The following is a 22,921-nucleotide window of genomic DNA, read 5'->3' on the forward strand; positions in this document are numbered from 1 at the left end:
AACACAATAATTTCAGACAGTGGCGGGTGCTGGGAGGAAAACAGCACAGGGTGACGGGATCAGATTAGATCGGGGAGGAGGGCTACTGGAGACCCAACAGCAGGAGGACGCTTCCTCGGGCAGGTGGCATTTGTATGTCGGTCTGAACGACGTGCGGGCCCAGCCATGGGAGGTATAGGAGCTGGGAGGGTCTGGGGTTGGATACCGGCAGGTGCAAAGGCCCTGAGGCGAGATCTTGGTATCCAGGAACAGAGAGAAGGCTAGTGACAGGCACTGCTGTGACGAGGAGGGTGATGCACCAGGAGGGTGGAGAAGTGGGTGGGTGGTGGTAGGTGTGGACTGCCCGTAAGGGGTAAGGGAGGAGGATTTTATTCTCAGCCCTAGGTGGCAGGGTACCAACAGGAGAGAGGCACACTGTGCATCCCAGAAAGAAGTCGATTTGGGAGCTGTGGCTACTCTGATAAAAGGAAGTTACCTAAGAAAAGTGTGGGGAAAGCACATGGGCTTGTGCAAAGATGTTCTTTGCTGTGTTGTTTACAAGAGCAAAAGAGAAAAAGGAAATAACCCAGATGTCAGTCAGCTGGGTAAAGAAATGATGGTCTGGCCACACAATAGAATAGCGTGGAGCCACAGGAATGACGACGTGGCTATGTCAGGCACTGGAAATGTCGGAAAGACACTCACAACCTGTTGCCGATTGAAAAAAAAAATGAACCGAACGATGCAGAGAGTCTGATCCGTTTTTTTTGTAGAAACAAAAACAAAAAAACAAAACAAACACATAAGAAATAAGCTGTTAGTGTGTAAACAGGAAAAATCTGGAAGGGAACATACCAGAATGTTTACAGTGGGTGTTTCTGGCTATGGGGTTTTCCATGATAGTAATTTCTTTCCTCTCTTTTTTTTTTAATTTAAAAAAATGTTTTGGCCACACTGCGCAGCACGCGGGATCTTAGTTCCCCAACCGGGGATCGAACCCACGCCCCCTGCAGTGGAAGCGCAGAGTCTTAACCACTGGACCGCCAGGGAAGTCCCATGATAGTAATTTCTTAATATTATTTTCGCTATTTCTTGAAGTTTCTCTAATCTTATTATGAAAAGTAGGGGGGAAGAAAGGAAGGAAGGAAGGGAGGAGGAGAGAAAGGAAAAGAAAGAAAGAGAGAGAGAGGAAGAGAGAGGGAGGGAGAGAGGAATGGAGGAAGGAAGGGCGGGATGGATGGAAGGGAGGGAAAACCAGCACAAAAATCCCCTCGCAGAACGGGGAGAGAAGCTCAGCTGGACTGAGAAGCTTCTGGGGCATCCCCTTGGGCTGACTTAGTGCCCAAGGGTCGCTGACCTATTGGATGAGCTGGGATGGGTGCTCTGGGAAAGGTCGAGTGTCTGCAGCCTCGGGCGGTGTCACCAGCCCAGCTCCAGTGAGTGATTCCAGGCTCCTGACGGCCACTCACCCTGCCCTCGGCTCCAGGGTTCAGCTCTTTGTGCCAGCGGCTGTACCCAGCACACACACCACCATACCCCAGACGCTGCCTCCATCCTTTAAGTAATCTTACCCCGTCCATGCCTCACAGCCCCGCACGAGATCTCTAGGGTTCCTCCCACTTACAGAGAGGGAACCAAGGCTCTGAGAGGGGATGTGATTTGCCCCAAATCCAACACCTGTTCCAGGTACAGCTGGGAGGTGGATGCAGGTCTGTCGATGCTCTGGGACCCTTTCCTAACCCTTATCCTAAATGGGTGGGCTGTGGCCACGCCATCCCTGAGGACCACACTGGCCAAGCCCGCATGGCAGTGGGGGGACTCAGAGGCTGGGAGCCCCTCGCAGGCGGGAGGTCGCAGGTCCTGCAGGAGCCGCAAGCATAAGGCTGCGTCCTGGAGGCTCACTCCTGCCGGTGAAAATTACTCAGGCAGGAATTGATCGGCGTGCGGCAGCACACAACACAGACTGGATTAAAGAGAGAGGACAGCCAGCCATCTGTCCTGGGAGGGACGAAGGGGTTGTCCACCAGTTGGCCGCTGACCCCATGGAGTCACGGAACCCAGCGATAAAAGGATGGCGGAGTATTGCTCTTCTGGCTTTTAAATGTGCAATATCTTGTTTATTATTAATATCACTTATATGTATACACGTACGTCTTTGTATTTATATACGTGTGTGTGTTATACATATATATACAATTTTTCTTTTGAAGATTCTAACCCTACTCTCCCACAGTCGCACCCTCTCCCGATCTTCCAGGAAAATTCAAGAGTCAGACACAGTTTCAGATCTTATCTGTCGGACCTTGGGGTGGTCAATCTATTTCTCTGAGTCTCAGTTCCCACATAGGTAAACAGGGTCCATAAAAGTACCCCCTCCTCAGGGACCCTGTAGGAAGTGAATGAGCTTATCCAGGGAAAGCATCTGAGTCAGTGCTTCGCAGTTAGCAGGCGCTCAAAGCCATGGGCCATGGATACCGTCACCCTGCTAGGTTTAAGCCTCATTCTCCCATCAGGAGAATGGTGGGTACATGCACGGCGATGAACAAGTTATCCACACAAAAGCCCAACCCCCAACGAATCAGCAAACCTCTTCATCTTATTTCATGAACTATGAAATATTTTTTAGAGAAAAACATTTCAGAGCAGGGTGTATACACAATCTCCATTTTCATTTTTACGTGTGTTGCCCGGGGGAAAAAAAGGCCTGGAAGAGCTATAAGTATGCAGTTAACAGAGGTTAATGGGGTGCCTGCGGGAACTCTTTTTTTCTAATCCCTAGACATATTATTTAAATAATAAGTATGTATTTCTTTTCTAATAAATATTTTTAGGGTTACAAACAAGTATACCTTAGGACTGTAAGGCTCACCCCAACCCCTTCTGGGAAGGGCCTGTGCCCCAAGGTCAATGACTTGTCTGCAGTGAGGAGTCACGTGTGCTGGTTATAAGCATGGGTGCTGGAGCAGGCGTCCTGGGTTCAAGTCCTGGCCCTGCTGCTTGCTGGCTGAGTGACCTTGGGCAAGTTGCTTTACCTCTCTGTGCCTCCCTTTCCTTACTGATAAACTGTAGTCCCTGCCTCATGGCGCTATTGGGAGGACGAGATGAGCTAATGTGTGTACAGATCTTAAGAGCGCTGGGAAGCGGGAACAGGCAGGGAGGGAGACGGCAGAGGAAACCAGTTCAGCCTTGGTCCAGCTGGCCTGGGGGAGAGTGCTAAGCTCATTCGATCTGGAAATAACGGCTCAATGGTTTCTGCTTCCCAGAGTTTCTGGACATGTCGAGAGATTTTCAGATGTCCAACGCTTGAAACTCCCAGAGCTCACAGTGGCTACCGAGTGCTTGAAATGCAGCTCGCCCAAACTGAGACGTGCTCTGTGTGCAAAATACCCGGTAGGTCTCCCAGCTCTTGTGAATAAAGGAGAGTGCAAGTTTCTCATCAATACTTCTATTCATACGTATTGAAGATAATATTTTTGATACACTGGATTAAATGAAATATACTCTAAATTCTCCCTTCTGTTTCTTTTTACTGTGATTACTAGAAACTTCAAAATCCCATATGTGGCTCGCGGTACGCGTCTGGGACATGCCGCAGTAAACAGAGGCCCCTGAGGATGAAGATTTTTGTCTCTTCCGTCCCTGCCATGGCTCCAGCCCCGAGGACAGTGTCCAGCACACAGGAGCTGCCCCATAAATGCTAGTTCAGTGAGTCTACTATTTGGATAAAGGTCCATCCACATACATACCATCAAGCTCTATAAACAGGTTATACCTGTTAAAACCAAGTAACCAAGGATGTTATCTGTCATTGTGTGGTATATTTCCCAATCTCATTGTAAAATCTGTCTTAAAAAATGGTCCTGGGGGCTTCCCTTGTGGCACAGTGGTTCAGAGTCCGCCTGCCGATGCAGGGGACACGGGTTTGTGCCCCGGTCCGGGAGGATCCCACATGCGGCGGAGCGGCTGGGCCCGTGAGCCACGGCCGCTGAGCCTGAGCATCCGGAGCCTGTGCTCCGCAATGGGAGAGGCCACAGCAGTGAGAGGCCCGCGTACCGCAAAAAAAAAAAAAAAAAAAAAAAAAAGTAGTCCTGGTCTCAGAAAAAATCCTGAACTGATATCCATCCAGATGTTCAGCTTCTTTCCGAGAACATATGGACAAACCCTGGTCCCAACATCTGAAGCTCTTCCACACCCCTCTTCCTTCCCTTCCTTCACGCGCACGTGCGGGAGAGAGAAAGTGCCCGTCCTCTTACATTATCCCAGTTCTGCATGGTCATCTTTCAAAACTTTCAGGAAATCCTCTTCTAAAAACAGACAATTGCTAAACCAAAGCCACTCTGAAGCAGAAACAACTTTTGGCCCGTGTCCTGAGAATTCTGTAGAGGAGGTTTTGTTTGTTTGATGGATTGAGGGATTCCCTAAATTTAGAACGCAGCTTGCTGTGAACGGGTTGCTATATGTCCAGTGTCCATATCTCCCTTGGGACTGCTGTGACCACTCCACGGTCCCAGCAGACACTGGGGACAGAGCCACCCTCCGGTCCCAGGCTGGGTTCCCAGAGTTCCTAATGGGAACAGGCTCTGGGGAAATTTCTCAGCCCTCGTCTCTACGCAGAGGGCCACCAAGGTCCCATCTAAACAAGGGGAGGATGGGGCATGGCCCTGCCTGGGGCATCCAGATATCTCTGAAGGAGCCACGTCACCGGGGAGGCACCTCCAGATAGTAAGGTGGGGCCCCGCTTGGTGTACTCGGCTCCCTGGTACCTCCCTCCACAGCCATGATGCCTGTGCCCTGCTACAGATGATGTTATTTCTGCATGGTCTGTGCCCCAACTAGACGATAAGCCCCACCAGGGCAGAGGTCCCAGTGCCTGGGACATCGTAAGGGCTCACCACGCACATGCCACCTGATGGGTGAGTGCAGGTGGAAAGGATGGATGCCAGGGCGAAGAAACAATTCCTGTAGGATGCTTTTGTCCTTGTCCAGAAGATAATCCATGCGGGCTATTTCCTACGACCGAGTTACCTGCCCCTACGTGACAAGAACCATAGCGTCTTGAGGTTTGCAACAGGCCTTAGAGGTTATGTCATAGCAACGAGGCCAGCGGATCCATCAGACACTTACTCAGAGCCACTGGGTGAGTGCTTCGCACATACTGTCTCATTTAATCCTCACAGTAGCCACTGACAGAGGGGGAACCAAGGTGTGGGAAGACTGCCTGCCCAAGGACACCCAGCTGGTGAGCAGTGCGGCGGGGTCCAAACGCCATCGGACCCTGTGTGCCCTCCTGGCCTGGTCTCTTCCCTCTGTACGTGCAGGGCAGACTCTATCATGCTGGTGCCCACGGATCCCAGCACCAGTCCAGGCCACCCTGAATACGTAGTAAATCAATGACTCTGCATCACAAACTATCAGAATCATGGGCGGTGCCGACTGTGTGCCAGGGATGTGGTCACCCTGGCATCACCCTCACAGTAGCGGCTCTCACCCTCCAGTGGGCATCAGGACCCCCAGAGGGCAGGTCCACGCAGCCTGCCCAGCCCGTTCCCCGAGGGTGTGTCTGAGGGGGGCTGTAGAACGTGCTTTTCTAGCAAAGCCCCCATTGATCTCGATGCTGCTGGTATGGGAGCCACTTGGAGACCCACTGTTTTACCAGCACCCCAGGGGGCAGGTGCTATCATTTTCCCCTCTAAAGCTTGGGAAACTCACCCAGACATCCCCACAGACTCCAGCACGCAGGACCTACTCAGGGGGAAAGGGTTTGAAAAGGAAGGGAAGCAGAATCTCCACTCGCTAAAACTCTTCTGAAGAGTGTGGGGGCATCAACCACCCCGGGGCCTGGAAAAGGCTGCCTGGAAGAAGATACAGCCGGCCTTCCGCATCCGCAGGCTCTGCATCCGTGCACCCACGATTCAACCATCCGCGGCCGCGGAGTCCGTGGATATAGACGGCCTCCTGTACTCTGACACTGTAGGTAAGGACCTGAGCATCTGCAGATTGGGGTATCTTTGGGGGATCCTGGAACCGAGGCCCCGCGGATACCAAAGGGCCACTCTACTTATAATGACGGCGCAATCTGGGCGGGTCCTTTGGGCAGAGAGAACTACAGGTGGCGGGGGAGTTAACAGTGAGGAAGAAGATACTTTGGGGGAGCCCCTCTCAGTCCCTAACCCTCCCCAGACACCCACCTGTGTCTCAGCCCTGGGATGGGGGTGGCGGCTGCTGGGGTCTTTTCTCTCTAAGGTGGGGAGAGAAAACAAAGCCCAGCCTACCAGCTTCTCACCAAGACAGTTTCTCCTAAAGGGGCACAAAGAGCTCAAGAGATTGGGGTCCTGGCATTTCCTTCCAGCCTGGCCAGGAAATTCCACCTAATCAGCTGCTTCATTTCCCTCCCATTAAATCAATGGAATTTCCCTTCATTACGCTTTTCCCAAACAGAGGTTGCAAACTTTGCAGGAGAAAATGCAGAAGCTCTTAACTCTAGCTCAGCACCCTGGGATTCTGCGTCACTTGATTCTGCAGGGTCTTCCCATACCTGGGAAGCACCATCCGGGGCCCAAAGCGCCCCAGGGGGCTGGGAGGGTGGGGACAGCCGAGAAGTTCCCTGGAGCCGTGAAAGCCCAGGCTTCAAGGCACCCGACATAGTTTGTATTCTTGATTTTACATCCCTTTTCTAAAGCGCTCCCTCAAACATAAACTCTTCAGCATTCCCCTCTGCTATGGGCTGAATCGTGCCCCCCCCCCAAGTTTATCTGGGACTTCAAAGAGGTGATTAAATTAAAATGCGGTCATTAGCGTGGGCCCCAATCCAACGTGACTGGTGTCCTGGCAAGAAGAGCTAGGCGGGCTACTTCCCTGGTGGCGCAGTGGTTAAGAATCCGCCTGCTGATGCAGGGGACACGGGTTCGGGCCCTGGTCCGGGAAGATCCCACGTGCCGCAGAGCAACTAAGCCCGTGCGCCACAACTAATGAGCCTGCGCTCTAGAGCCCGCGTGCCACAACTACTGAGCCCGCGTGCCACAACTACTGAAGCCCGCGCGCCTAGAGCCCGTGCTCCGCAACAAGAGAAGCCACCGCAGTGAGAAGCCCGTGCGCCGCAAGGAAGAGTAGCCCTCACTCACCGCAACTAGAGAAAGCCCGTGCAGCAGCGAACACCCAACGCAGCCATGAATAAATAAATCAATTAATTAATTAAAAAAAAAAAAAAAAAAGCAGAGCTAGGCAACATTTCCACCAAGCCTCCCAACAGCCCCCTAAAGTGGAGACTATGGTTATACCCATGTCACAGGCGAGGAAACAGAGGCTCCGGCGCCCTGCTCAAGGTCACAAAGCTGGTAAGAAGCAGGTCTGCCGCACTGCAGACTCGGCTCTTATTTATGTAACGAGATGCAACTACATTCTGATGCAGCTATACATAACCATTGTGTGACAACAGTTTGATCCCACTGTTTTGTTGGGGACGTGGGCAGGGGGCCGCACACACACATGTACAAAAAGGACCCTTTTTTGGGACACGCACCAAAACTCTCAGCAACTCTCCCAGGTGACAGGTAACAGATGCTTGTTTTCCTTTGGGCTTATCTGACGCCTCTAAATCGTCTACAAAACATGTGCTGGTCACAGAGGAAAGTTCTTATTGTGGAAAAAAGGAAGAGAAAAGAGAAGGACAGGCTTGTCCTGGGCGTTCTGATATTTTAAAGGGCACTGTCTTTGGCCCTCCTCCAACGCCCCTCACTGGCCTTGGGTGTCGAGGGTCCGAGGACGCAGCCGCCCTACCTTTCAGACTGAACTCCGTTCCTGAGAGAGCCCACGTAGATCTTCTTTTTATCCACGGGCATCACATCCACGTAACCCCCGCTCTTGTTTCTGATGACTCCTGCGTGCACGGCGGTCTTACAGATGCTTGAAGTCTGAAAGCCCAGGAAGAGCTGTGATCAGTGTCAAGGGCAGGTGCTCGGGTGAAGAAGCCCTGCTGGGGTCAACTGTTACTTGGCCTCCTGGCTGGTGGCCAAGGAACCCCTAGGAAGTAACCGCGGCCTAGGAAGTAACCATGGCTACCTCGATTCCTCAGTGGTCTCTCCAGGGAGACCTGGCCTCATCCGTCCATTCATTCATATGTTCATCTTATCAACAAATAGTTTCTGAGCACCTACTACGTGCCGGGCACTGTACTGGATACAGGAGGATTCGGCGGGGAACAAAATAAAGACTGTGCCTTCATGAAGTCAAGGGAGACGGACAAACAAGGGACTCAGGCTATGAAGAAAACAAAACCAGATCACGAGATAAAATGACTGGTGGAGGGAGCTCTTCTAGAACGGTTAACAAGGAAAGACTGCTCTTGACGTGACATTTGAGCTCAGATCAGAGTGACAACACGGGAACCAGCCACAGCCATGGGAATATCTCTGGCCAGAGCGTCCCAGGCAGAGGGAGCAGCTCGTGCAAAGGCCCTGGGGTGGGAATGAACTTGTCATGTCCAAAGTACAGAAGGAGGGACAGGGTGGCTAGAATACAGTGAGTCCAGCAGAATGTGGCAGGAGAGGGGGAGAGGTGAGAAGGGGCCAGTCACGTGGGTGTGTGAGGGCCACAGGGTGGGGTCTGGGTTCATTCCAGGTGCCAAATGAGCCACTGGGTTTCAAGCAAGGGTAGGATGTGTTGTTTTCTAAAGTCATCAAATCATCTAATTCCTGGGTAACAAAACTGTCGAGTTAAACTTTCATTAGGGGCTTAACTGATCCAATAGAAAAATGGCCCTCAGATTGGACTGTCTGAGAGTAACTAATCAACATTTCCCGAAGTTGGGGAAATTCATTCAGGGGTGCGCTGGCTGGTGTCCGCTAAAGATGCAGCCTCCTGGGCCTCCCCCCGACCTACTGACTCAGAACCTCCTCAGGTGAGGGCCAGGCGATCCTGACACACACTCAAGGTTAAGAACCAGGCAGGTAGCACCCTCCTGCCTCTTCCGCGGTCATTGCATCTGGCCTGTGCTGGAACCTAACACTGGCCCTGGCAGTGACTCCCCAGCCTCACTGCAGCTCAGAGCCACCTGCAGCATCTTTATGTGAAGACGATGCCCAAGTCCCCACCCTTCCCATCCCTCCCACCCCCAGATTCACTTGCTCTGGGGTGAAGCCCGAGACTGAGTATTTTATTTATTTATTTATTTATTTTGACTGAGTATTTTATTTTATTTTATTTTATTTTGACTGAGTATTTTAAACACTTGCTGGGTGATTGTCAGGTGTAGCCGGGGCTGCAGACACGAGCGGAGCTAGTCCATCTGTGGGGTGAACAGCCTCCTTCATGGTAAGTGGAGCTATCGTCGACTCTGAGCTTATTAAACACCAGCCTGGGCTGCCTTTTGTTTGTCACCTCATTTAATCTTCCAATGACATGGGTGACTACTGTCATTCCCACTTTACAGGCCAGAAAGCACAGGGTCAGCGAGATTAGATGACGTTGCCAACGCCCTGCAGACAGTTCAGGGTTTGGGAGTGATTCCAAATGAGGTCTGGCGGACGGCAAAGTCTGTGCTTCTATGGTCGGCAGAATAAAGGCCCCCAAAATGCCCATCCTCGTCCCTGGAACCTGTGGATATGTGACCTGACATGGCACAAGGACTTCACATGCAATGGGAGAGGATCCTGGATTGCCCGGGTGGGCCCAGTGGAATCTCAGGGGTCCTTACAAGAGGGAGGTGGGAGGGTCAGAGGCAGAGAGAAGCAGCATGAGAAAGACCCAACAGCCTTGCAGACGGTCAGCTCCTGCCGCGTCCCTTCCAAATCCAGGTCATTCCAGACAAGTTACTGGTTTTGCAGAAGAAGGAAAAAATGCTCACTGCAGAAGGCCCCGCCCTGCCTGCTCCCTGGGAAGTTAATACTGCTGTAAAAAGGTGGAGGGGCTCAGAGTTGAAAGGCACCCTCACGCTAAAGACGGGAGAACTGGATTTCTCGGTTTCCACCACTAATCGACTTGAGTAACTGAAGGCCAGTTTTTCTAACCCCGCACAAACATGTCTTGTCGTCAGTAAATAAATTAAATGGATGAGGGCAGGGTTCCTTAGCCTGAAGTGGGCTCTGGGGTGGGGGTGGGGCAGTCTGTGAGGCCCTGAGGCTACGGTCATAACTCTGTGGACCTACAGGGTCAGCAAGAACTTTCGAGGTTTTAGCACCGAGCCCAGGAAACCCCGCATCTCAGGCAAAACTGGGATGGTTGGTCAACCCTGCCGGCACAAGGAAGCCTTTTATCCTTCCTGGAGGAAGGATCCACAGCTTTTCAGTTCTCAGAAGGGTGTGTGCCCCCAGAAGATTAAGCAGCAATAAATCTGCTGCCATCTAAAAGAGAGGCAGGGAGACCTTGGAAATGAAATGATCACTGTAGAATCCTTCGAAGTTCGCTGTGAGCGGGGCTGAGCTGTGGAAGCGAGCGTGGGTGGGGCTTCTCACCGGCAGGCAGAGCTGGGATTTTTTTCTGTCTCCCTCAGTATTGCACACCCTCTGAGTTACCAGCCCCAGGGCCTGCCTGGGGAGGCACATCCTCTGATGGTAGCTGCCAGGAGGTGGGCGCTTTGGTGTTGTGGCCTCTGTGACAGTCCTTTGCCCCGTCCCCGGAGGATTTCTGGGCACCAGAGGCACAGAAGTTTCCCATGATAACATCCAGCCGTGGGAATGGAAACCACACACGCACAGCCTGATCCTTCCTGCACGGGCCCAGCAATCACTGCACGTGTCTTCCACCGCTGATGCTGGACAAACCCTTTCCTCCCCTTGCCCCCTACCTCTTCCCACCCCTCTCCTCTCCCTGCTTCTTCCCCAGAGGTACAAGTTATCTGCTTTCTCTCCTCAGGACCCAAGGCAACACCGATATCTGAATATTTATTAACAACCACTATCAACAAAGATCTGGTCTCAGCAACACTGTCCCCACCACTTGTTGGCTGTGTGGTCTTGGATGACCTGTTTTAACCCCCGGAGCCCCTATTTTCTTAGTATAAAGTGAGGATCAGGGGCTTCCCTGATGGCGCAGTGGTTAAGAATCCGCCTGCCAGTGCAGGGGACATGGGTTCGAGCCCTGGTCCGGGAAGATCCCACATGCCGCGGAGCAACTAAGCCCGCGCGCCTAGAGCCCGTGCTCCGCCGTAAGGGAAGCCACCGCAGTGAGAAGCCTGCGCACCGCAACGAAGAGTAGCCCCCGCTCGCCACAACTAGAGAAAAAGCCCGCGTGCAGCAACGAAGACCCAACGCAGCCAAAAATAAAATTAATTAATTAATAAAGTGAGGATCATATTGGTAACCCTTTTGAGCATTTACCAGGGTGGGCCCAGTTCTAGGTATTTCACATGATTGATATGGTAATCTCCCACTAACCTGCGAGGTAGGTATTTATTATTATTATTTTATTATCATTATTCCCTCTTAACAGGGGTTAAATGACTTGCCCCCAATCACTGGGCTAGCAAACAGCAGAGCTGCGACTGCTACCCAGACCAGCAAGCCGCGTTACTGCTCTACAGGGGTCAGTAAGAACCTAAGAGGGCCTATCGAGATGATTAAGTAAGACCAAGGGCTAAATGCAGGCTTGCACACAGTAAGTGCTCAAGAGATGTTCGTTAATAAGACAAATATCACCATAATCATCACTCTCACCACCACCATTATCGAAAATTCTCAAGGGACTGTCCTCTCTAACCCAGTGGTCCTCAACGTGTAGTCCCAGACCAGCAACGTCAGTGTCACCTGGAACTCGTTGGAAATGCAGGTTCTCCGGCTCTGCCTCAGACCCCGTGAGCCGGAAACACGTGGGGTGGGACCCGGAACCGTTTGAACAGCCCTCTGGGGGATTCTGACGTATGCACGAGTGTGAGAATTTATCCAGCCACCGAGGGAGATGGGACAGATAAGAAAACTCAGGTTCAGAGCAGGGAAAAAGGCTTGTCCACCATCCCACGACTGGTAAATGGCACAGCTGGGGTTTCAGTCTGCATCTTCTGACCCAGACTTCATTCGTAGGCTACACCCTGCTGCTTCTCCTGCCTGCAGCTCACCACAAAGTACGGGCTCTGCCAGCCAATGCACTCCGGGGGAGCAGGCAGGAACTGCAGGCACTGTTAGGCCCTTCGAAGGTCTGGAGACAACGCTCCCAAAATAAATCTCTCAGCGAAACAGACATTTTCCAAAAGGCATCATCATTTCCCAGAATACAGAGTGACCTAGAAACCAAGGCCAGAAAAGAACCTCTGATATGGAGATAGCTTTCTCTTTCTCCCTTTCTTGCTTCCTTCTTTTATTCTCGGAAGAGCTGTTTAAGCACTGACTACTGTAGTATTTTTGCTGATTTATTGTTTCAACAAACATGAATAGAACAATTATTGGGTGCCAAGCCCTGTCATGAGCACAGTGCTTCCAAAAGCTCAAAATCCTAGTGAAGAAGAGACTGTATACAGGATTTCACCAACAGGCCTGTTCACACCTGTGCATATATGAGTGTGGGTGCATTCAAACAAGGCAGAACATGGTAGGGAAAGAACAGACCCTAAGGCGAGATACACCCTCATTTGCATCTCGCCTTTGCCATGTACTAGCTGTGTGATTTGGGGCAGGTTATTCTGAGCCTCACTTTCCTTGTCTGTAAGATGGGGATAACAATACCTAGAGATGGTGTTTCTTTAAGAGCCTAAAATACGGTAAAAAGTAGCCTTGTAACATTACTAAATTTTCATCAAGTTCTTGTATTTCTAAATATTTTTTCTTTTTCTCTTTTCTTTTTCTTCTTTTTTTTCTTTATACGTTTAGCTGCTACACTGTTTGGAGCATACAGATTTGATTTTCATATCTTCATGAATTGTACCTTTCGTGCCACTGCATAACGAACTGTCTTGTCCCATTCAGTATGTTTAACTTTCAATTCCACTTCCTCCGATAGCAATATTGCCACTCCTGCTTTATCTATTGGTTTCTTTGTATTTGGCTGGAATCGTTTTGCTCATCCCTTTACACTTCAAGCACTTGAAAATCGAGGACGCTGTCTTTCAGTAGCAGATTTGGGTTCCAACATTTACTATAACAATGGGTATACATTATTTTACTCCTTCATTAAACTTTTAGAACTCAATTTTGAATTAGCAGCTTTCAAGGAGGAAAAAAAGACTCATTGAATCGGGAAAGAAAAGAAGATGGGGGTGGGGGGCAGGTAACCACGAAGGTTGCTTTGACTTGGCAGAACTCAGTGACCTCCCATTTACAGGACTCCAGAATGAATGAAGGCAGATGGGGGCGAAGGGGATGGTCGTGGGTGAGGGAGAACGGTACAAATGAAGGCTGAGTAAAAATGTCAGCCGGGGATGAGCGATGCTGATCTCATCATGGACTTTTAAACCTAGACGATTTCCTGGACTAGAAAATCCCAGCTCTGGCTCATTCTACGGAGAGATAAACAACTTGGCAAGAAGATCAAATAGTCTGTTGGGCAGAACTGTGACCACAGTCACATCTTCTGGATCACCATGTCCCTAAAGCCTGGACCACCGGAGGGAGCAGACTACATTTTGTAGGCCTCACTTCAGAAAAATCAGCCTAGGCAAACTAAATTATTATACATGGGACGGATCGACAACCAGGTCCCACGGTGTAGCACAGGGAACTATATTCAATATCCTGTGAGAAACCATAATGGAAAAGAATAGGAAACTATATATGCGTAACTGAGTCACTCTGCTATACAGGAGAAATGAACATAACACTGTAAATCAACTATACTTCAATAAAATTTTTAAAAAAGGAAAAGAAAAAGAAAAATCAGGCTAAAGCTTCCTTGCTAAAGTTAGGAGGGAAAAATGGAAGAACAGACTCCAATATAATAAGAGTGGTTATTAACAAGTAGTAACTTGGAGGTAGCTTGTATTTTCTTCCATGTGCTTTTAGCTCCGTGTGTGCACAGCCACAAAGAAATGCAGTGAGTACAGTGGATGAACAGCTTATAAATGCATCAGGAGAGCCAGAAGCGTGATTAGATATCTGGGGGAATGATGTATGTGATGCATGGGAGCCTTCATATGAAAAAAGCACGTCAGTAGAGAAGCAGAATTCAGTTCACCAAACTCTGAAGCCCTCTGTGTAAGAGGAGGTACACCTGTGTCCGTATTCATGAGCACACACTGGTGGAAGTTCAAATATTTCTGTAAATGGAGAAACTAGGGCAATGGTAGCAAAAATGAGTGATCTAAAATTAGCTAGAGGCACAGGAATGGGATCTCAAGTTTCTGGTGTCCAGACCTTGGAATGTGGTTTCTGTGGGGTGGCAGTTGAAAAGGCCAAAATACTCACGTCTGCATAGATGTTGGTTCCAAGCACGGGAGCCCAGTAGGATGGCTCATCTTTGCAGTGCGCCGGACAATGTACTCTGGAAAACAAGCAGCATTTAGGTGATGGTTAGAATCAGCAGAAAACAAAATTTCTTGAGAAAAGCAGCTGGCCCTCTTTATTTGAACATCAAGATTTAAGCACTTGGGTGAAAGGCAACTACCACACGGTTTACTCTTTAAGAAAAAGATATGCCTCTCCTACCCTAGCAGTGATAAAGATATTCTTCCTTAAAAGTGCATATAGAATTTTAAAACCCCGTATGGGGAGGCATAAATTGGGAGACTGGGATTGACATATATACACTGCTATATATGAAATAGATAACTAATAAGGATCTACTGTATAGCACAGGGAACTCTACTCAATACTCTGTGATGGCCTATATGGAATAGAATCTAAAAAAGAGTGGAGATAGATATATGTATAATTGATTCACTTAGCTGTACACCTGAAACTAACACAACACTGTAAATCAACTATACTCCAATACATTTTTTTTTAATAAATAAATAAAATTTTTAAAAGCTGTAACTCAAATGAAAGGAATGAAAGGTTTTTGGGTCATTTGCTGATTGATTAGTTGATTAAAGTTGCTGGTTTACTCAGTGTACCTTAGTAATGCATGCTTTCTGTTTCTTTTTTCTGACCAGTCACTTATTAATAAAATGGAATATCTTTATGGGAGGAAAAACCTCCATACAACAAGACATGTACAAACGGCAAAGGTGAAAGGAAATAACAATCGAAGAGAGGCGAGTATGGGATTGTAAGGGGTTGTGCCTCCCATTCTTGGATGTTGGCTGGTTCACACTGTGGCTACATTATGGCGATTACAATCAATAGATTTTCGGAAACACCACTTCCCTGTGTAGGGGAGGAAAGGGTGGAGGCCTTCACCTCCGTGAGTCACAGAATATTCCAGGCAGGGGGCACTGATAACCCGGGGCAGGAAGGGTTGGCTCACCGCTGCGTCAGTCAGCACATCCCTGCCATAGGGGATGAGGAGAGTGCCTCCAACTGGAATCTCTCACACCAGGAAAGAACATGAGCTTTACTTAAACAAAGGTCTTTTGTCTTTATCCGGAACAGGTGCACCATGGGCTGGAGCCCAGGGACCAAGGAACCAAAATGGCATCTGGAAGCCCTCTGGCTTGTGAGTATCAAAGGGGAGGATTCAGGAACCCCATCTGGTCCCCTCACTGGCCCCCCTCCCGGGGCTCTTCCCTGCTCACACCTCGGGGTTCTCCACCTGTTAGATTTTTGTTTTGTTTTTGTTTTGGCCATGCCGCACAGCTTGTGGAATCTCAGAGCTACATAACCCAGCTTCTGACAGGATCTAACAGGTACTTTGGAGATACCCCTTCTTTGGTTCTGATGCAACATCCTCCCAAAACTCAGCCGATTAAGGTTTGGGCAGATGCATGTGAAACCCACTCCTTAGACAAACACATTGCGGTACATCCACAGAATGGAACGCCCGCCACTCGGCAACATGAAAGGATAAGACAAATCACCGATTCCCTCCGCAACACAGATGAATCGCAAAGCACTGTGCAGAGTAGAAGAAGGCAGATACCCAAGTCTCCGTGCTGTGACGGCTCCACGTATATGAGATTCCAGAAAAGGCACGATCACAGGGACAGAAGGGAGGTCAGTGGTTGGCAGGGATGTGGGTGGGAGTTGGAGGGAGGGGTGCGGACAGCAAGAGAGCGTGCTGGGGTGATGAAAATGTTCTCTGCCTGGATGGTGGTGTACATATGTCAAACCACATCGAACTGTATACTTTTAACAGGTGGATTCTGTTGTGTGTAAATTACACCTCCAAAAAGCTGAGTTTTAACGAGCTAGTTCTAAAGTGACCCACAGAAAGCGTAACAGATCAAGTACAAGAACCAAGGAGCTGATTCCAAGGGGACCAGTGACACCCAGCTTCCAGAGCTCTCGACGGATCTAAGAGGCCAAGAATGACAGGTCCCAAGGTCTGTCTGGGGGCTTGGGAAGAGCCTGGCGGCAAATGAAGTCAAATACTCTCTCCTTCAAGTGGAGGTGACATCGAGAAGGGCAAAGCCGTCTTTTCAGTTAAGTTCCCAGAGCGGGGCCCTGGGGCCTGGCTACACACGGGGCTCACCCAGAAGCTTCTCAAGATGTGGCTGTCCTGCTGGGCCACGCCCGGAGCTTGGGACGTGTTCTTTTAATGCCTCTCAGGCAATTCCAATGCGCAGCCAGGGCTGAGAACGAGGGGTCTCAGGGGGAGGCCAAGTGGGGCCTTGGCCCGGAGCACAAAGTGACTGACTTCCTGGGTGGACACACACCAGGGCCACGTCTAGAACTCAGCTGTGCGTGGCTCCGGGCAGTGACCCGCCACCCAACCTGGCCCTCCTCTCGGCCCCCACGTTTGCCGATCCAGATGCCAGGGAGCCTTACCTTGGGCAGTGGGTCCCCGGCTTCTCATATGGGCAGAGCTGGGCCACGGTGGTGTAGCAGTCCAGGTCCTGCACTGTGAATAGGAACACGGAGGGGAAGGGTCAGGTCACGGGCAGGCCTGGGCCTCAGGCTACTGGCCTGTGAAACAGGCTGCTGGACAACGGGTCCTAGGGGTTCCTTGGGCCCCCGAACCGGGATGAGAGCTGGGATGAGGCCCCAATGCTCCTGGCACCTCCCCCAGGGGCACTCTAGGGATGAGATAAAACCCAAGGCCCAAGCGTTTCTACAGGTCGAAGGTGTCACCACCCTAAACAGTTTCCTGTGGGGCGAGCAAACTTCTCATTTGCATCGTGCTCTTCCACCTTGAAGCCTCTGCCTCTACTTCATCCTGCTGGAGCCTCATGGCGGGTATTATACTAACTATACAGATGGGGAAACTGAGGTCCAGAAAAGCTAAGAGACCTCCTGAGGCTGCACAGGACGTGGTTGAGGGTCCACGTTTCCGATTCCCAGCCTAGAGCTCTTTGCTCACACCCTTCCCAAGGGGCAGGTGACTCTTTCCTTCAAGGTCACATGTTGTGTTTTAACAACAGATGTAAGAAAGCGGTTCTAATACTGGCCACCTGTAGTCTCTGACAGCCTGTCCTTGTCCAGTCCAGGGCTCGGCAAACTCTTCCTTAAAGAGCGAGAGAGTAAATATTTCCAGCTCTGTGGGCCCTATGGTCTGTGTTATAACCCCTCAGCTCTGCCACCGTAGCAGGAACCAGCCACAGACAATGTGGAAAGGAATGGGTGCGGCCAGGTGCCACTAAAACTGTATTTACAAAACAGTCAGCAGACAGGATTGGCCTTGAGGGTTGTAGTCTGCCCACTCTTGGTCCAGCCGATCACTTGGACGGGCCAGGGGTCTATGCAGCAATCCAGCAAGGGGATTGGTTCACTACACCGAGGGTCTGCTATACAATGGGATGCTGGGGAAATCATTAAAATGAGGTTTAGAAGTCCACTTAAAGGTATAGAAGACTATTCTTGATATATTATTATTTGAAAAAAAAATCAGTTTACCAATTCCATTTCAATTTTTAAAAACATATCAATGCATACATGACCAATGTATATACTCTTAATGCAGAGGGAAAAGAAACACTACAGCTATCCACCAAAATGTTCAGAGCAGTTATCTCTGAATGGTGGAATTTAGGTCTTTTTTTCAACAATTATCTGGAATAAACAGCCATTACTTTTGTAATAGGGGGAAAAGCTGCTATATGCTTTTTCTGTTTTTTTTTTTTTTTTTTGCGGTACGCGGGCCTCTCACTGTTGTGGCCTCTCCCATTGCAGAGCCCAGGCTCTGGACGCGCAGGCTCAGCGGCCATGGCTCCCGGGCCCAGCTGCTCCGCGGCATGTGGGATCTTCCTGGACCGGGGCACGAACCCGTGTCCCCTGCATCGGCAGGCGGACTCTCAACCACTGCGCCACCAGGGGAGCCCCTGCTATATGTTTTTATAAAGCTATCTAACCAGATATTCTTGTATGCAGGGCAAATGACAAGAATTGGTTTCCCCAAAGAAGAAAGGGTCAGTGGGCAAGAATCACGGAGAGGGCCCAGGGGAGGGTGCTGGGTGGGGCACCCTGGCCTCCCCACCTGCCTGAGACTATTCCCGTCAAGTGCCCGGTCTGGGCAACCATAAACCAGACCCCAATTCTGGTTACGGTGTGCTCTCCCGTGGATGCATGCCACCCTGCCAAATGAACATCCCGGAGGCCATACAAAAAGCTGCGCCAGAGACAGCAAGTATGGGCCACAGACTTCCCCACGTTTCCCTCTCTTGTCCATGGCAGACATTACTAATCTATCAAGCTCCGTGCTCTGCTGAGCCCAGAATGAGGCCTCAGAATCCTTCTCAAAACGACGCTCCAGGTAGCCACTATCGCTCACTAGAAGTTGACACTCCCTGTGCAACCTATTAGCTACTCTAGACCCAGGCATTAGTATTTCTGTGACAGTCAGCTGGGAACCCATGCCTGTGTTTCAGGTTAGCTATCTAGGTCCATGGCCAAGTTCAGATTTTTTTTTTTTCACCGTGCCCCACGGTTTGCGGGATCTTAATTCCCAAACCAGAGACTGAACCTGGGCCACAGCAGTGAAAGCGCCAAGTGCTAACCACTGGACTGCCGGGCAACTCCCCCTAAGTCATGATATTTAAAAAAATTAGTTAAAGGATCAGCCTCCTGAGGAACCTCTTAACCATCTTTACAGTGCTGAGAAAAGCAACACCAGCAGACACGGCAAACATTAAATCAATAACTAAGAGGAGCGACGCTCCAGGGAGACCCAAGACAAGCTGCGCATCGCGGTCATATGAGAAAAGACTGGCCGGCTTACCTTTTACCTTTGACACCGTGAAGGAGCTGGAGGCCTTGTATTTGCTGTAAAAGGAATCATTAGGTAAATGCAAACAGAAACGCGTCTGAAAGTACACGCTTGTTCCTGCACTTATTTTATTTACGGCCTCAACTTTACATTTTTCTACTTGTTTCCCATCAGCCTGAAAGCCCTTGGGACATTCTAGAGCAGGATCTAGAAGGAGAAGATTCTAGAGCCGGGCTCGTTAATCTTCCTGGTGCCAAGGGTCCCTCTAGCAGCCTGGTACAGCCTACGGACACCTTCTCAGAACAATGGTTTTAAAATGCAATGATAAAATGAAAAGAGTAGAAGGAAATCAGGTATTATTAATATCATCATCGAAGTATTAAGACAAATGTGTGTTAGCGTCATAGCTGTGCACCTTTATTAATGTACTGAAAACAGAACCTAGCGGCAGGTCTTCTAACTGCTGTCATTTGGGGATCATGACAGCAGAGACGGTTTCAAGGTGTCTCCATCACGTGGATGCCCACCCGTGAGAAAGTCGCTGGCCCTACGAGTGCTACTCAGATTGGGGGCTAACACCCGTCAGGGAAGAAAATACCACATTTCAATTAGAGGTGAGTGAAACTAAAGTTTTAATTTGCTTTGCATTCACACACTCCCCGACTCTAATTCTAAGATGTGAAGAACCCCACTCTAGATGTAAAGTTGGCCATTGGAAGGGACCAGAAATGGATTCAGGACAAGGGTCCCAGGTAATGCAGGACCTGAACCCTTGGTCAAGCCCACAGCTCCACCGGTGGTGGGGCAGAGCTTCATCAAGGCTGGGGTTGAGGTCACGCAACCGATCTCTCCATGAATATTTTCTTTGCTTTCGTTTAAACTTCCTTGCTCTTTTTTTGTTTACATAAAATCCCCAGCTAAGACAGAAGAAGGAATATTGCAACACTGCCCGAAGAACCAGGCCTTTCCAAACAGAATGACTCATGTAGTTTTTGAAATGTTCTGAGTGGCCTCGCTATTTGGAAGGGACGTGGACATGCCACCTTGTAACTATCACAGGAACGTCTGCTGGGTGCCTTCCTGCTGCAGACCCTGGGATGGGCACTGACACGGGGGTCCCTGACATGCTGCCATGTGGTGGGTTAGCTGGGTGTCAGCCCCGGGTCCTGCCGTGGCCCTCATTTATAAATGAGAGTACTGCCACCCCGACGGGATGAAGAAGCCAGCCCAGGTCACGCAAAGGGAGAAGTCAGAGCCGGGTCTGTTTGACCCTAGAGCCCCCAGTGGGTCCCACCAGCTCCTGGTCACCTTATGCCTCAGATGCCATGGACAGATCAAGACATGATCTCCCGCAGTTCTTCACAGTCCCCCCAACCCCATCAACCCCCAAAAGTCAGAATGGCGAAGATGGTCTGCTCCGTCAGCCATCCACATACCTTACATGAAAAACACCTTGCAAAAACAAGTAAGTGTATTTAAAAAATGAAAGCCTCGTTCTCAGGGGGAATAAAAGTGCCAGTCAAGAATTAGCCAATGGGGTGGGATACGGAGGGTGGGAGGGAGGGTCCAGAGGGAGGAGATATGTGCATATCTGTATATGCATAGCTGATTCACTCTGTTATACAGCAGAAACTAACACACCATGGTGAAGCAATTATACTCCAATAAAGGTGTATATAAAAAAAAGAACTAGCCTACAAACTCAAAGATACCATAAGTCATTACTGATGTGTGTGAAGAGTTCTCAGGGACAAGGAAGGGAAAAAAAGCAGGATTCAGAACTCAGATTGCAAGGCTATGCTTTTGAAGGTCATGTACCTAGATTATCTCTGGGAAGTGGGAATGAAGAGATTAGTATTCCTTTATTTCCGTTTTTCTGTATCTTCATGGCTATGTGTACATTTCATAATTAAGAGCAGTGTTCATTTTAAATACGCAATAAACTTTCCTAAAACCTACAAAAACAAACAAACAAGAAACAAAACTCAACCACATTAAACACACACACCGAAACCCACTGGGATTAAATAGGCTGAACGGCCAATGGGGCGATTTCTGAGTTATGGGATTAAGGTCATCTTCAGTGTTTTCCTCCTTCTTTATATTGTTCAGTACTTTACAAAGTTTCAACAGTGCTCTCATAAGCAGAAAAGAAGTCTTCGGGAACCCTGATCACCGCATAGTTACCTCAAAGACTGCACGCCGTTTCTCTCAGACTTGACGAAAAAGGGGACCTTCCCATTCCTGGTGACGTCCACCAGGCCTCCCTTGTCGTCCAGGACCCCGTAGTGAATGGCGGCCCGGCAGATGCTGGACGCCTGCGGGGGACAGGTCAGACTGTAAGTAAGTCTGAATTCATCTTTGTCTGCGATCATTTCCCCAAACATCCAAGATGTTTGTCCTCAACCCACAAAAAGTCGGGCCAAGGCTCACCCCACTTCTCACTCTGGCTGCACTCTATAACACGTCTTTGTTCCAGGGGGCGCTTATCTCTAAGAACTCATCTGAGTTGCTTTACAAACTAAGAACAGGGACACACAGCCCTTTCTCCCCATCCAGTGGAGCATTTAACGCTCGGCCTACAATGGAGACTGGTCTGCTCGAGGGTCATCCCCAGTTCCCAAAAGTGGCTTCACAAGTTTGTGACCCCAGAAACACACACGGATCAGCTCTACAAAAAGGGGGGTTTGACTAAGGAGTGGAAAGAAAATCTGTGCACCTGAAAACCAGCCACCTGCTTTTAAAACAGAGACAGGAGTCCACACAAGCCATTTAAAGAAATGCTGGCCATACTTACGCTTTCATAAAATAGAGTCCCAAAGATCTTTGCCCTGTGGTGCAGGCAGCCTGCTGGGCACTGGTACCTGATGGAGAAGAAAGAAGATGATTTTCAGAGGTAAATATGTTCATGAAACCTCATCGTGAATTTATTGGGGGTTTTCCCTTCTATATTATTACATATAGAAAAGCGTCAGTGATATAGCATGCATTGTTTTGGAGCAGCTCACAATTCACCCAGGCTGAAGTTTCTAGTCACACAGACACAATTAGATTCAACTTGACCTCCTTAAAGACTATTTTCATGTGCTTCAGGTTCAAATTGAATAGATGGACAATTCTATGAACAGATAGACAATTCACAGAATAAAGACAAGTGCCTTCAAAGGCACCAAAAAAAAAAAAAATCCTCAGATATCAGTCACCAAAGATGTGCAGACTGAAAGGAGTTGGCATTTTCCGGGCATCAAGGGTTTTTTAATAGAATAAAACTAAATGATGATGATCATGTTCACAAACAACAGTTAATCTTTCCAGAAAGCCTTCAAAATTCATATCCCTTAAACCATAAACAAAACGAAAAGACAACCTCTGCACTGGGAAAAAGTATTTGCAAATGATGCTACCGACAAGGGATTAATTTCCAAAATATACAAACAGCTCATACAGCTTAATATTTTTTAAAAAACCACAGCCCAATCAAAAAATGGGCAGAAGACCTAAATAGACATTTCTCCAAAGAAGACATACAGATGGCCAAGAGGCACATGAAAAGATGCTCAATATTGCTAGTTATTAGAGAAATGCAAATCAAAATGACAATAAGGTATCACCTCACACCAGCCAGAATGGCCATCATTAAAAAGTCTACAAATAACAAATGCTGGAGAGGGTGTGGAGAAAAGGGAACCCTCCTACACTGTCGGTGGGAATGTAAATTAGTGCAGCCACTATGGAAAACAGTATGGAGGTTCCTCAAAAAACTAAAAGTAGAGCTACCATA

The 22,921-nt window shown here is 49.2% G+C and overlaps 1 protein-coding gene across 1 annotated transcript in view; it reads right to left on the minus strand.

The window, feature by feature from the left end:
* The window catches only part of CRISPLD2 (cysteine rich secretory protein LCCL domain containing 2), a 64,471-nt gene that overhangs the window by 1,779 nt on the left and 39,771 nt on the right, over positions 1–22,921 (minus strand). Inside the window, exons 9-14 of the mRNA XM_082863574.1 lie at positions 21,938–22,004; positions 21,328–21,458; positions 19,153–19,196; positions 16,767–16,839; positions 14,304–14,379; positions 7,756–7,889 (exon numbers count right to left, since the gene is read on the minus strand). Of these exons, the coding sequence (XP_082719700.1) occupies positions 7,756–7,889; positions 14,304–14,379; positions 16,767–16,839; positions 19,153–19,196; positions 21,328–21,458; positions 21,938–22,004 (525 nt within the window). The remainder of the gene's footprint in view (positions 1–7,755; positions 7,890–14,303; positions 14,380–16,766; positions 16,840–19,152; positions 19,197–21,327; positions 21,459–21,937; positions 22,005–22,921) is intronic.

Source organism: Leucopleurus acutus (genome assembly GCF_964270905.1).
Source record: "Leucopleurus acutus genome assembly, chromosome: 20".
NCBI classification, from domain to species: Eukaryota; Metazoa; Chordata; class Mammalia; order Artiodactyla; family Delphinidae; genus Leucopleurus; species Leucopleurus acutus.